The following is a 16,687-nucleotide window of genomic DNA, read 5'->3' on the forward strand; positions in this document are numbered from 1 at the left end:
AAACAAATAAATAAATAAACAATAATAAAAGCGGTCTGCCTCAACTGACAGGGCTTTGGGGGAGTGGATCGGTGAGTTTAACTGTGCCAATTAACCCGCTGGCTGTGGTGACAGGCCAGAGCGTTTTGGATGTTTTGTCAAACACCAGGCGATCCTATTCATCTGAAGACGAGATCGAAAGGCCGTGGTCGAAGGAACGAAGCCAAACCAGTGGGAAGTGAGAAACCCCTTCGACATGATGGATCTTGTTCTGCCTTACGTTAGACGATTCCAAGGACTGGATAATGACAAGATTTCGTGGTAGTGGAATGAAACCGGTTCCAGTTTAATCCCTCACTACGGCAGAACTCTTTAAAGACATTGACTGTTGGTTGTTCTGAATTTTAACATTCAATTAAAAAGGTGAGATTCTTACAGTTTTGAACCTTTACCTGTTGTTAACGATTTTGGTATTTGATCTACCTGCCGACAAGCATCTTTATTCAGCTGATTTTTTTTTTATTAGAATTCATTCATTCCCCCTCCAAACGATTTCATTCAGTTAAGGAAGACATCCTGCCGGAACAAATGACTTAACGGTAGAAGGGCCCTGGGACGTCTCAAATATTCGCAACCTCAGAGAACCTGAGGGTTATTCATCTTTGCAAGCTAATATTTGGGGTAGCTGATTTTAACAAATCTAACCTAATTCAACCCAACCTAAATTAATCTAACCTAACTTGACTTAATCTACCCTAACTTGACTTAACCTAACCTAAGCTAACCTAACTTAACCTAACCTAGCCTGACCTACCCTAACCTAATCTAACCCAGCCAAATCTAACCTATCCTAACCTATCGTATTTTAATGTAACCTAACCTATTCTAACCTATCCTATCCTAACCTAACCAAACATAACCTTAATTAGATGACCGTCACTGTTGGGGCGATATATATCTACAAGCTCCTTTCTGGGGTTGCCACTCTTTACAAGCTAATATGTGGCTTAGATTAATTATCTTTAAACGGGTACTCTTGGGTTGCTGATATTTACAACGTCTCAGAGCTGTGTTGCTTTAAGGACCACTAAGTGATAGGAAGAGATTTAAGTGTAGCATAAGTAATTACCTTTGCGAGAGTGCAGTGAGTGAGTGGGATGCCAGGAAGGCCTCTGCTCCGACGACCACTGTTGTCACCTCAGCAAATTCTCAACCACTGCGCCTAGTCAGAGGCGACTCGCTCCTTGGTCGATGCGTAGACGCACGGATGAACACACGCACTGCTTCCAACCTCACTCCCACCCCTACGCTCCCTCGTCAACATTTCCATCATCACCCAATGTCTTCATTACTACTGCTGTCAGGAATTGTTTGGATAAAAACGTCAATTCTGACAACGCTATCGCTGTAAACGTGTTTTTTCTATCATTCCTAACGCTTGTCTAACCCTGAACAGCGCTATCATTAACGGCAAGTCTTCCACCGCTGCCACCCTTTTCATTATGACCTTTCCATTACCAGCTCGGAACCATTTCATAAGGCTCAGCCGTGCACCAACTCTCGTCGATGAATTTAAGAAAACTCGATACACATGCCTTGATGAATGGTGCAGTAAAACCCACATCGAGATCTGAAGGTATCATGAACTTATTATTCGAAAAAAAAAACTAAAATGGCAACGGCTGTCCATGCTGAGGACGACTTTGGTGAATCTTCTTTTCACAAATCAGCAACATTCGGATTCAGCATAAGCAAAAGTGATAACTCACCTAGCTGCTACCTCTAATTGCACACGTTTAGCCCCTGTCCTACTTACGCGGCTCGAGTGAGTTCGTTTGAGTAAAAACGACTTTGGTTACAATTCTTTATTTTTCCAATCTCCAAATGTCAAAACACCTTTGCGTCATGTATTGAGAAGCTGAAGGACGAACTAAGAGAAGTTAATCTCATACATTGTTGAATTGTCCTCAGATCCCTTACATGCCTAAGTGTGCCGCCCTGGGGCAAAGTTCTCAGCAACGCCCCCCACCCCCTTCCCCCATCACCACTCCCCATCTCCACCATTCCTTACTGCCTATTATAGCTATTGGTTTACAAAATAATCAAACAGATTTTGAAATTGTTTTTTAATGTCCCTATTGCAGAAAGAATAAGTGAAAAATATTTCATATTCTGTTGATTCTAACGTAAAATTCGTATATTGCGGTAAAATATTCAGGACTCCTTTGACCTCTTTTATTATAATTATTTTGTCAGCCTTGTGGGCGGCATGTTCAGACTAGAATTGCCGCCTCCCTAAATGTGCCGCCTTAGGGCATATGCAACCCCCCTGGCCCCTAGGTGAGGGCCCTGATTGTCTTTAGGGAAGTCTATAACACTGCAAGCGAAGTCGTCTTCCAACTTTTCGAATTCACAACATTTGACGAGGATCGTGATAGTGTGACCGGGGTTTCTGGCAGATGAAGACCATAAGGTGAAGGGTGTAACTACATCTTCAGGTACGCCAGTCTATGTCACTAAGGGGTATTACTAAGTATTAATTAATACTAGTGGGTAGAGAGACTGAGTTGTGCACCTTATGCAGATCACAAATATAGAATATTTCTGAGTATCAATAGGTGGATAAATAACAGAAGTATTAGTCAAACTGGTAAAAGGCATGAGCCAAGGGCATTGTAGGGAGCAGATTTGAAACTGACCATCGAATTCAGTGCAACATCCTCATCAGGTAATGAGTTCCAAATGCTGACACACCTAAACGGGTAATCACACTGGGCTATTTTTCCTCCAACATCCTATTTACAGTTGAATAACTAGAATATGACTTCGCTTACAGAAATCTAGACTTCTCTAAGAACATTTCAACATTACGTCTAACATTCGTATCTAGGTTTGCAGTCTCCTAGGTCATCATTCAGCTTTGCTATGTATAAGACAATTTGATATTTGGAGATTTGAAAAATACAATATTGTAACCGAAGTCGTTTTTACTCAAACGAACTCTCAACTGTTGGCGCTGGTGAAGAAGCCCCTGGAAGCTGCCCAGTGTGATAAACTTTTAGGGAGAGGAAGCGTTTTCTAGTTTCTAAATAGATGTAATGACAGAATATTGTATAATAAAATAGTGTCCAAAGATAGAAAAAATATATATATAAACCCAAATAATTTTATTAAACGAAGTATAAAGAATATGCTAAACATAAATTGTGTTTAACTGTGAAGTAATGAAAATGCTTTTCTATAATCGATACGAGTGTATGTCTCAATTTTCATTACTTCACAGTTACACACTATTTATGTTTAGCATATTCTTTATACTTCGTTCAATAAGGTTATTTGGGTTTATATATATATTTTTTTCTATATTTGAGACGTCCCAGGGCCGCACTGTTAAGTCATTTGTTCCGGCAGGATGTCTTCCTTAACTGAATAAAATCGTCTGGAGGGAGAATGAATGAATTCTAATGAAAAAAATCAGCTGAATAAAGATGCTTGTCGGCAGGTAGATCAAATACCAAAATCGTTAACAACAGATAAAGGTTCAAAACTGTAAGAATCTCACCTTTTTAATTGAATGTTAAAATTCAGAACAACCAGCAGTCAATGTCTTTAAAGAGTTCTGCCGTAGCGAGGGATTAAACTGGGACCGGTTTCATCCCACCACCACGAAATCTTATCATGGTCCAGTCCTTGGAATTGTCTGACGTAAGGCAGAACAAAATCCTTGAGAGAGGTTCATCCTGTTGAAGGGGTTTCTCACTTCCCACTAAGTTGGCCTCGTTCCTTCGACCACGGCCTTTCGATCTCGTCTTCAGTTAAATGGGATCGCCTGGTGCTAGACAAAACATCTAAGACGCTCTGGCCTGTCACCACAGCCAGCGGGTTAATTGGCACAGCTAAAACTCACCGATCCACTCCCCCAAAGCCCTGTCAGTTGAGGCACACCGCTTTTATTATGGTTTATCTATTTATTTATTGATTTATTTTGTCTATTTGTTTGTTTATTTACTTATTCATTTATTTATTTATTTATTTATTCATTCATTTAATTATCTATTTATTTATTCATCTATTTATTTATTTATTTATCTATTTATTTATTTATTTATCTTTTTATTCATTCATCTATTTATTTATTTATCTTTATTTTATTTATTTATCTATTCTTTTTTTTTATGCCGACGTTGGGTAGCCTCCACACCTATATAGGGCTGTCGGGGACTAATGCGACAAAGCCTGAAGTGTCTCCCGGGAATCGAGCTCACGACCACTTTCTCATGAGTTCGACACTGTATCCGCTGGGCTACCGCACGGGCCAATTGCTACAGCCGCATGAATATTTGCATCCTGCTTGCTTCTTGGAGCTGTGTTGCCGCCCTCCTTCAACAATATCCTCCTTGGGCCTCGTCGCCTTTTTTTTTTTTTTTCAAAATTCAGTCTTATTTCACTATTCATATTCGTCGTTCACAATTTTCTTGGTCACAACACTACCCCCCCCCCTCCAAAAAAAGAAATAGTCTTTTCTTGGTGCATTAAAGATTTTTAGGTGTTTTTTTAGTTAACTTGGAGCATGTCTTTGGGTCCCGATTTTCTAGTATTCCACCTATCATTTTGCTGGAGAATGGTTCAAATATTCTATGTTTCATCTGATGCATATCTAACTTGAATGAGAATTCAGAAGAAGTGATTTGATGAAATCCTTAAACACACCCGTTCTTATCATTTTATGAACGAAAAAGTCTCATACGTGATTCCCACTTTTATTTGCAACCAGTGGAGCGATAAATTCAGGACAAGTCTAGCAGCTTCATACCGCATAATCTGTAGTCTTATTGATAATTTATTATTCGGGAGTCTATGTTGTATGTAGTAACGATAGTCTAATTCTGTAATTAGTGCAATAATTTTTGGAAATTGTTATCCATATTTAATGTATTCAATGAATTATTGTCGTATTTTGTCAGTGCTAGACAAGGACAACAGATGAAGGTCTTGTGGCATTATTGTAAATAAGCATAATTATAGATAAATCGAATTGTATTTTCTTAATATGCTTTCTTATTTGTTCCTGGATATTCAGTAATTAAACATTAATTAAGCAGTTACAATATATCATAAGTCAGAGAGTATGACAATATGCATATGCATATGCCACATTGCAAAATATTAGGTTATAAACGAGTAATCTCGACGACCTTGTCAGTTACAATGAAGTTTGGGTATCCACCGTTTGTTAAAGCGAACCTTAATGACGTCATGATAACATTCTAAAGCAGATATTTTCTTGCGTTTAGTCATGATGATTCAACTTCATGAGTTCTGTATAGCTGCCAAGTGCATCTTAAAGTGTAAACATATTTTGTAAGAAACTGCCAGGTTCCCAGTCGGTAGCATTTCCAGTTTAAGGGGTGACTATTGTTGTTGGATCCTCACTATCTGTTACACAGCTCCCGACCCGAGAGGCATATGGGGAGCCAGAGTATAATAGAAACTGTGGATTGTATAATATAGGGTGTCTATGTGATTGATGGTATGTGGGTATTTGGGATGAATGTTGTGTTCTTTATTTGTGTTTATATAATAATTATTTCTACTGTTGTCCGTATGAATCAGTATTCAATTTTCAATTTACTTTGATGTCTTCTGTGATTGTAAGTGTAATCTGTTGCATAAGAAACGCCTTACGTCTGCATATTTATTATTCCAATTAGGTTTATTTGAAATACATTTGAAATGGCAGCACATCCAGTTTGCATGAACAGATATGATTTTATTTACTTAGAGCATGAGTAATAGCCTAAGTTTGTTTCAATATCACCAGTTTGAAGCGGCGCCAGGGGGAGGGGGGGAGTGAATCGCAAGCGAGTTGCTCTTCTTGAAAAATGAAAATAATGTGGAATGGACAGAAGATGGAGTATGCCGGAAGAGTAAGTCAACAATGAGCTTGTATCGGAGACCAAGTACGGGCCCCTCGGGGTAGCATCTCCTGGTGGGTCGCAGCCTGCTTTCGACGATGGACCGTTTTGTGGTTCTTTCTCACCTCATTTCATCTTTATTGGGTCAAACTCCACTGTAAAAGATTATTGGAATCCCTTCAAACATCCCACGACGTTATCCCACTGGGATATTTTCCCCCCGACTGTTGGAGCAGATTTGCAGCCTCCTGCAGTTTTCGGGAGGGAATCATATATGCTGGAGCAAAATAACTTCCCTCTAGCACATCAAATGACATTCCATGTACTTTTATTGAGAAAGACAATATATATATATATATATATGTATATATGTATATGTATATATATACATATATATATATATATATATATATATATATATTCATATATATATACATATATATATATACATATATGTGTATATATATATATATATATAGATGTATATATATATACATATATATATACACACACATATATATATATATATATATATATATGATAATAATAATAATGATAATAATAATGATAATTTGCCATTGTGGTTTTACGGCGGAAAAAGTTCTGGAGGTGGGCGGTACCTCCGATTAATCGGACGTTGAAGGAAAATAGTCCAGTGTGATAACCCCTGTAGATAATAAATGTGAACGGATGATCCTCCAGATGAGTTCTGAAGAAGAGCATCTACCCATGACCCGACTTCAAAGTCCAGCAACACCCTCATCTTCACCTGGAGGGGCTGGCGGCGCTGTCTCAAGATTAGGCGGCTCAAGATATTTTTTCTATCCCACACAACTTACCATTTTTCCAACAGCTTTTCCCATATCTAAGAGTGATAGTGTGGCTATCATGAAGCAGATTTTGCTCTTTCCCTTCCTTTGGTTGTAAGTTCTGGTTATAGCATTGGTAGATCTCTCAGAGTGAGTGTTTAGCTTTTTTTTTCTTCTTCTTCTTCTTTAGTGGCCATTGTGAGCAAGACTTTCTCATAAGAGACGCCCGGTAGCTCAGTGGATACCGTGTCGAATTCATGAGCAGGTGGTCGTGAGTTCGGTACCCGGGACTCGCTGCCTGCTTCTTGTGTTGGTGTCCGACAATCCTGGCCAGGAGGGGAGGCGACCCAAACATCGGCCTACAAAACACAGCGGCTTGCCACAAGTGACAGGGATTGCTCTAACAAGGGTTTTTTGCGTGTGTAAGTATGTATATATATACTCATATTAGTGACTGAAATATTTTACTTCAACAAGACCAATTGAATTAGAAAGGTTACATGCATTAACGCTAATAACTGACAATTGTTTGCACCCTCAGACAGTATTTGTATCATACCAATAAATATTTTTCATAGTGCATTTATGATAGGGACCCCACAAGTGATAACTGTTGCTTTGAATTCCAGAGGTTGGAAACTCGAAGTTATCATATGATAACTTCGAGTTTCCAACCTGTGGAATAATTTTGCCTTTACTCCACAACAATGAATTAATATATTTCATTATGGAATCGTGATAGTGTCACCAGTCATGCATGACTGGTGACACTATCACGGTTCCATAATGAAATATATTAATTCATTGTTGTGGAGTAAAGGCAAAATTATTAATCAAATAAATAGTATTTTGAAATATACGCACTCACGAAACTACGACAATGCATGTCAAAATACGATATAAAAAAACACACGAGATAAAACAAGATACTGATGTCACCCTTTTATCTTTTACCAGTAGAGATACAAAGAAAATGAAAAAAATTAAGGGCTGACTATAAGATTGAGAAAGCTATCATACAACAGACTTCTTGGTGCTCATGGGATCGCTTATGAGCTTAAACGGTTTGACTCCATATATCTATCGAGGCGCTTTATTTTTTCTTTCTTTAAGTGTCACTTGTATTTGCGCTTACAACATGAGCAGGTAGTTTGTTCCAAACATCTACAATTCGGTTAAAGATTAAGCATTGTTAATTCATCGGTGGTTGATTTCTTATGGACTATTTTGCAACCAATATTTCTTGTGGCATTACTACAGTCCAATTAGTAATAAGTATCGGAATCGTCGGTTAAATTTTATATTATTCTTACCCAGTAAGTGTTAGTGTTATCATACGGTTATTCAGGTGCTCTCTTCTGTCTCTGCATTCACGTGAGGGGTAGGATGGGGGAAAAGGATGACACTGAACATTGGAGTGCGAAGATCTATATACCTCCAAAGACTCAAGTATACTGCTTAGTACATACATATACCAAGGCTTTTTCCCCCTTCCAAGGGAGGTAGCCAAAAAGGGAAAGGCATAAAAACACTCCCACCCATTTCATCCCTAAATACACTCCACACCCCTCCCACCCTTCCTCTCATCTGAGCACCTCCTGGATGACGGGTCATCCCTGCACCCTGCCGACCGCCCTGGGTCAGAAGCAGTGTCGCAAGACACAGTACATCCACAGCGAGGCCGCTTCATTTAATCGGCGACCCCCCCTCTCCGTCCCCCTTTGCATATAAGGCGAGGACGGGGAGAAATCCCTTCGGGCTGCGTCAAAATTTACTCACACATACTACCTCACCCCCCACTTCCCCGCCCATTCCTCCTCATGCAGTCACAACATCATCCATATACAACCATTCTCCACTCACCTCTGTCTTCCGTCCTCTCCCTTCCTTCCTCAACAGACATTCCCCTCTTCCCCAAAGCCCCCTTCACCCCATCCATCCACCTCATCCTAGGACGTCCCCTCATGTTCACTCCCTCCACATCTGCCTTCCATACCTCTTTTACTAGTCTTTCTTCACTCATTCTTTCCATGTGTCCAAACCATCCTAATATTCTTTCATCAACCCTATCTCCCAAATCCTTTTTCACCCCTGTTCTCCTCCTCACCTCCTCATTTCTCACTCTATCCAGCCTAGTAACCCCCACCATACTTCTCAGACACCTCATCTCAAACACATTCAAACTCCTTCTCTCTTCTTCTCTTATGTTCCACGTTTCTGCCCCATACAGTGCTGTTGGCACAATCACTCCTTCATACAGTCTCCTCTTAGCATCCATTCCCAAATGTCTATTCCTCATTACACTCTTTAAACCACCAAGGCATTTACTCGCTTCTCTCAATCTACATTCTACCTCCACTTTCACTCCACCTTTTCCTGCTACACTTGCACCCAAGTATCTAAAACTATCCACTTCCTCCAGTCGCTCTCCCTTAATGTTCACTTCCAGTCTACTGCCACTTTCACCCCTTGTACATCTCATCACCTTACTTTTACCCACATTTATCTTTAGCTTTCTTCTATCACATACTCTCCCAAACTCTGCCACCAGCTTCCTCAATCCCTCCTCTGACCCTGCCACAAGCGCAGTGTCGTCCGCAAACAACAGCTGGCTCACCTCCCACTTTTCTCCATTTTCTTTAACCATCTCCAATCCCTGACTCACTACCCTAGCATTCACCTCTCGCACCACCCCATCCATGTATAAGTTGAACAGCCAGGGCGACATAACGCATCCTTGACGAAGTCCCACCTTTACTTCAAACCACTCACTCTCTCCATTTCTAATCCTAACACATGCTCTACTTCTCTCATAAAAACTCTTGACAGCTCCCAAAAGCTTTCCTCCTATCCCATAAATCTGCATAACCTCCCACAGTGCCCCTCTGTCCACCCTATCATAAGCCTTTTCCAGATCCATGAAAGCCCAAAAAACATCCTTCCCCTTTCCTATAGCTTTCTCACATATCTGTCTTACCACAAAGATCTGATCTATAATGCTTAGTACTGAGAAATATTATGAGAAAGGAAGATATATTGAATTTATAAACACAGATGGAACATAGAATTAACATTTTATTTGATCTAAATATAAATCAACCAAATTCAATATGAGTAAGTTCATTTCTCCGAAATAATCTGATTCGATGCCCCCCACCCCCCTCATTTGGATGCCCAGGGACACAGCATCTTTGCCCTTCCCCCCCCTCCCCTCCCCTTCTGCACGCTACTGACACTAAATGCACCACACAACACAAATGTGGTTCATAGGATTAAGAGATGAATTAAACACATTTTTTTAAATTGTACTTTATTACAAAGACTCTGGGGTGTCACAATCTGACCCCAGGTACTACACATTCCTCTCTCAGCTGAATCAGAATCTCTCTCTCTCTCTCTCTCTCTCTCTCTCTCTCTCTCTCTCTCTCTCTCTCTCTCTCTCTCTCTCTCTCTCAAGTTACAAAGGAATATTTCTCAGAGGGATAAGGAAAATATCATCATATCATTAAATCTGGAAAGTGACTCCGGCTCTTCCAACTGGAAATCTACATAAAAAAAAAGTTTTGTTAGAATAAAAGTGAAGAAACAAATATGAATATCTTTAACCATATTTAGTACAGCGATTCTCTCCTAGTTTTTTTTTTCATCTATTTTTGATATATTTCTATTGTAGCCCTTGGCTTTAAGTAAACATCTGATGTAATGTACTGCCCTGTGATCCCATTTCAACGAATGATATGTTCTATTAAGCATCACGCCTTACTAGCAAGTTACCGAGTTAGATTTTAATTTACTGATGAAATACCTCTTCTTGATGACAGTTAGGATCAGTTAGAAATTAAGATAGAGGCAAAGTTGTATAGTATATGTCGATTATTTACTAAATGAGAACTGATGGAGTGTCCCCTGAAAATTACGTGGGCATCACATGGACTGCACCTAGTCATGTGCAAACACCCCAGGCGCTATATCGGGGTCACGTGTCCTAACATAGCTGAGTAATGCACGGAGGAGCATTACGACTCCACCGTATTTTACCTATTTCTAGAAGTCAAATAAAGCAGGAAATGATGCAAGGGGGCACGTAATTACTTAGTATGTATTCATATTCACTATCTCGATCTATCTTTTGTAAACAATAACGCCAACCGACATGTTTCACTGCAGCTACCGTTCCGTTCGGGCGCGTAACCCCTATATAGCGCTGGCTACGGCGAGCCTGGAGTTTACTTTGGTCAGTGATTTTACCATAGCTTGAGAACCACTGAATCTATAATAAAATTCGTACTCATTACTTGCACCCGCAAGTATAGCAAATGTAGAATTAATGTTATTGTTAGGACAGAATTACATTAGAATTTGAAGCTGAAAATGCTTACCAATGACATCAGCGGACGTGGTTTTGGTGCTGGTGGTTGTACTGGTGGTCGGGGCAGTGGTGGCCGGGGTAGTGGTGGTCGGGCTAGTGGTGGTGGTTGTGGTGGACGTTTCAGTAGTTTCAGTTGTAAAAGTGACAGTCTCCGTGGTACCTGTGGTGCTCACTGTCACATAGTCTGTGGTGGTAGTTTCGGGCATTGTTGTCGTTGTTGTCGGGATCGTGGCTGCAAATAAACGAAAAGGAGAGAGATTGAGTCAAGGTCTAATATATTCTTAGATCTTGGATTGAGTCAGCGTTTTTACGAGCCAGTTGAACACAGGAGTTTCCTGGGGGAATGACAGGTACTTTTTTTCTTAATTGAATTGACATGAAGGTTGACAAGGAGACCCAAGGGGCAACCTTTTGTAGCCAAATTATTAGTTTTCTCTAGATTCGTACTTTGAATAGTTTAGTATGTCTGGTTCAGTGGAGTTAGTAGTCATACACTTTCTCGTGGTTCTTCAGATCCTGTTGGTTGTGAAAATAACCTACTTCTGTTGCCTCTATTTAGTGTCAGGCAATTATTCTACAATTTCAAACTTCTGATATGGATCGCTATCACACATTATGCCGCGTCCACACGGTCGAGCTGCGCCTGGCAGACTTTGCCCTTACCGGACAAAGTCCGCAGACTCTGCCAGCAAAGTGTCCACACAGCTGACGATGGTGGTTGGAGGTTAGTTGACTGCAAGCAGAGGTTGGGAGGGAGTGATTCAGTGCGGTACGATAACCATGGTTCCCGCCATACTTGGAAAGAAGGTAGCACTTTACAGCATTATAATTGCTGCCTGCATAAAAAGAAAAACAAGAAATCACGGAGACATGCCTGATGCCGGGAGTGGTTACAAAGACGTGATTTAATGGGAAGTTCAGTGACAATCCTACGTGAATTGCAGGATGAAAATGAACAATTGTTTTGCAGTTACATGAGAATGAACAAGCAGCTTTTCTTTTCTCCTTTCGAAAGTGGAGCCATATATACAAAGGCAAGAGACAAATATGAGGAAAAGTATAGCACCAATAGCACGTCTTGTCGAGACCAGTACACACTAATACTAGGTGCGGACATGGTAGTAAGGTAAGTTCGGTCTGTACTGATCGGGTTTGCTAACTTTGCTCGCACCTCACCTCATGCGTTTGGCAGCGATATCAGCCCTCCATCCACTGCCCACAAATGGCGCCGGGAACAAACAGTTTGATGGTTTGCCCGATGAAATTGCCCGTTGTCGAGCAAAGCCCTCGTGCCCGGCGGACAGTGCTCGACCGTGTGGACGTGGCTTTAGGAATAAATAGGTTACTAGAAATCACAATGACTCCGTAATATCTGATCACGGTCAACTTAGATATTCTAATGAAAATGCATGTGATGTCTTATATAGCTATATTAACCCCGTATACACAAACAAAGCACCTCAAATTGAAGTTTCATTGGCCAAAACATGGAAGATGTACAGGAGAGCTTTGATCTGATAGAACACGAGATCCTGAAAATTATTGTCCAATATTTTTTAAGTAAAAAATTTTTTTTTTTATCTTATCAGAAATTATCTACAAAAATCTATCACCAATAAGGATGTACCAAGTGAAAGGAATTTAGTAACTTTGACATAAAAAAGCGTCAAACAGCGTAAAAAAGGAGAGGTTAATTATTTCAACCCTGGGCGGGTACCAATCTCACACTGCTAATTTAACAGGTGAGTGGGGCACCACTATACCAGCAAGTCGAATGTGTGTGATCCACCATAGAGATTCATGTGCTAAATTCGCAATCGACACCCACTACCTTCCATATAGTTCCATCTATGGAAACACTCTACGATACATGTCCGTGTGTGTGCATGAGTATATACATATATATATATATATATATATATATATATATGTATATATATATACAGTATATATATATATATATATATATGCATATACATATATATATATATATATATATGTATATATGTATGTATATATATATGTATATATATATATATATATATATATATATATATATATATATATACTGTATATATATGGGTAATCCCCTTTCGCCAGTATTAAGTAACCTATATATGGAATTTTTTGAAAAGAGGTTACTTAGTAATATTTCACCATCTCAGGCGGTTTGGTACAGATATGTAGATGATGTTTTATGCCTGTGGCCTTGTACAGAAAATTTGGACACATTTTTAGTTTCATTTAATAACTTAGCTCCTTCTATTAATTTCACAGTGGAATCAGAAATTGATTGTAAATTGCCTTTTCTTGATTGTCTTATTCATAGAGAAGTCAATAGTTTTAAATTCAATATTTATAGGAAACCTACTAATGTAATGTCATATGTCCACTACTACTCTGGTCACCACAACAAAGTCAAATATTCAGTATTCTCTTCAATGTTTTACGTGCTCTACGCATATGCAGCCCGGAATTTATTGATGAGGAATTTGAAAATATTTTCAACATTGGTTTAAGCTTAAAGTACCCTAACACTTTTATAAATAACGCTCTCAAAAGAGCCAAGAAAACTTTTTATAGGAATCAACCTACACCTCCCTTTGAAACCAAGAATCTTTTAGTCTTGCCATTTAGTGAAAGCCTTTCTCAGATTCCTCATTTACTCAAAACATGGAATGTTAATGTAGTCTTCAACAATTCATGCACATTCAAGGAATTGATTATTAAGAATTCTCCAAAAAATTCATGTAGCTGCATATACAAAGTTCCTTGTAAAGATTGTGGGAATTTTTATGTAGGGCAAACAGGTAAAGATCTCTCAACTAGAATAAAGCAACAGAAATATACTGTCAGAACAGGACAAGACTCTAATGCTTTATTTGTGCACATAAGGGATTATAATCATTGTATAGACTGGACTAAGGCATCGTCAGTTTTATCATGTAATCCTATTGTTAACAGGAACATCATTGAAAGTAGCCTTATCAAACAAACTGAGTCAGTCAATTTGAACATAAGTAATGGTATGTATAAATCAGATAATTACATAATTAAGGACATTTGTAAACAATTCGGTATAGGAGATTTTGGTTAATCCCATGAGTGGACAAATGACATGGTTCGTGTGGGGGCTTGTGACCTTACCTAATTTTTCCGTGTGGTGCCTTGTGACCTCTCCTAATTTTTCCCGTCCTCCATCTTATTACCTCTCCTATGTTTACACTTTTCCGTTTATATTGTCTTTGTATTGTACTTTTGTCTGTATTCTACCCTGAGGATGTGAATAACACGAAAGCGCTTGGGATTTCTGTGTTTCTTTTTCTTAAGTGGTTACCAGCATACACATATATATATATATATATATATATATGTTGATTAAGGTGGAAAAAGAAGTCACGGGTCTAGTTCCGAGTTCCTGAGTTTATTCCTGACCGGTTTCGCTCTATGCTTCTTCAGAGGAATGTGACTCTGGAGTGAAGCTGGCGGTATACATAGTCTGAGTAGGACCGCGTTCCCTCCTTGGAGGTGAGTTCCGTTTTGGTTGTACAATATATATATATGCAGAAGAATCACTAGGAAAATAACAGGAGACAGAGCGCTTTCGTTTGAATAGAAGAAAGCGCTCGGTCTACTTTCTGTTATTTTCCTAATGGTTTTTCTGCATAATTAGAATCACGCGTTCAAGTGATTTCTTCTGCACATATATGTATATATATATACATATATATATATATATATATATATGTATATATATACATGTATATATATATATATGTATATATATATATATATATACATATATATATATGTATATATATATATATATATATATATACATATATATGTATATATATATTATTTGGATGATGAAGAACATAAACTCAGGGGAAGGCTCGGAACCCTAAACACTCTAACGTTTCGTTCGCGTAGAACTTCTTCAGAGAGTGTATGTAGAACTGCAATTGAAGTTCATGTACTAAATCTAACTACCTTTTCGGACACTTGGGAAAGGTCGTTTTTCTGGCGTGTTTTAGAATGAAAATACTAGTTTGTTTAGTTAAATTGATAAACCCTCCTCGATGATTCGATGAATTATTAGTTGAAATATATGCTGATTCAACAATTCTTCTAGTGAATTTATCAAAACCTCTATGTAGCACCTCAGCTTCTCTCCAGTTTGGTAAATGATCGAATTTTTCCGCATGAACTACTAAAGAATTAGATGTACTATGTGCTTTTATGTCGTTTCCATGCTCATAATTTTTTTTTTTTTCTCTAATCCTCTCGACGACTCGCCAAAATAAGCCATTGAGCAACTATTGCACGGGATTTTGTATACGACGCTGTTTTCGGAATTGGTTCTCTTTTCGGAAGTCTTTATTAAATCACCTATCCTCTCGTTAGTCATTCTAGCCATGTTTATACCTGATTTTGTTAAATATTTGTCTATTATTGGTGACGTTTCTGAGCCAGGTACTGATATAAAATTGGTATTATTTTCATCATTTCTCTCTTTCTTTCCGCGATTGTAAATATTTATTGCTTTCCTTTTTGTTCTTTTCAATATTCCCTCTGGATATCCAAGTTTGTCAAAGGTTTTCATAATGTAATCAAATTCGCCTTCTAGGTATTCATTACTACAGATTCGTAGTGCCCTGAGAAAAAATCCTATTACTATACCACTCTTTGTCCTATCATCATGTGCGGAAAAGTAATGTACTAAATCCTCTTTGTTTGTTTCCTTTCTGCATACTGAGAAAGTTACAGTTTTTCCCACTTGTCGTATTAACGTATCTAGGAAGGGCAATTGTCCGTTTTATTCCTCTTCTACGGTGAACTGAATATCGCTGTTGACCGCGTTAAGCATTCTCACTTTATTATTTTCGTTGGTGTTTTCGGCGATGATTGCGAGGACGTCGTCTACATATCTAAACCAGTGTGATCCCCTACCATTGATTCTGATAAAGTTTTCTTTTTCTAATAACTCCATATATAGAGAGGCCATCACTGCACTTAAAGGACTACCCATAGCGATACCTCTATGTTGTTCATATTCGTCACCATTAAAAGTAAACGCACCGAAATTTACGCATAAATCTATCAATTCTATATAATCTTGTTTTCTTATGGGTAGGTCAGTATCGTTCATATCTTTTATTACTCTCTTTACTGCTTCTAACGCACCGTCAGTGGAAATATTTGTATATACCGCCTTGACATCATAACTTACTAACTTTTTTCCCGTGAAATCTAAATCTTTTAGTCTTGTCAAAAGATCGTTAGAATTTTTCAAATGTGTATTGCTGATCGATCCCATTGCCTGTGATAACGGTTTGGCTAGACATTTCGCTAGTCTGTGGGGTGCACTGCCAACCCCTGAAGTTATGGGTCGCATTGGAACGTTGGGTTTGTGAATTTTTGGAATACCGCGCATTCTGGGAGGATTGGGGTATTCCTCCAGAAGTCCCATTAATTTCTTTCCTTTTTCAGTTTTATTGAGAATTTTTCTGGCATGTTTTTTTAATTTATCTGCTTCATTCGTTGCGAAACCTATATGTTTTTTGCGATAAGTATTGTCGTCATCTAAGAGCTCTAACATTTTACTGATATAG

The 16,687-nt window shown here is 38.7% G+C and overlaps 1 protein-coding gene across 1 annotated transcript in view; it reads right to left on the minus strand.

Moving 5' to 3' along the window:
- Positions 1–10,177: 10,177 nt before the first annotated feature.
- The window catches only part of LOC143033704 (uncharacterized), a 17,518-nt gene continuing 11,008 nt past the window's right edge, over positions 10,178–16,687 (minus strand). The window contains exons 5-6 of the mRNA XM_076199187.1: positions 11,083–11,304; positions 10,178–10,248 (exon numbers count right to left, since the gene is read on the minus strand). Coding sequence (XP_076055302.1) covers positions 10,178–10,248; positions 11,083–11,304 — 293 coding nt within the window. The remainder of the gene's footprint in view (positions 10,249–11,082; positions 11,305–16,687) is intronic.

Source organism: Oratosquilla oratoria, chromosome 16 (assembly GCF_046742065.1).
Source record: "Oratosquilla oratoria isolate Oo_2021 chromosome 16, ASM4674206v1, whole genome shotgun sequence".
NCBI classification, from domain to species: Eukaryota; Metazoa; Arthropoda; class Malacostraca; order Stomatopoda; family Squillidae; genus Oratosquilla; species Oratosquilla oratoria.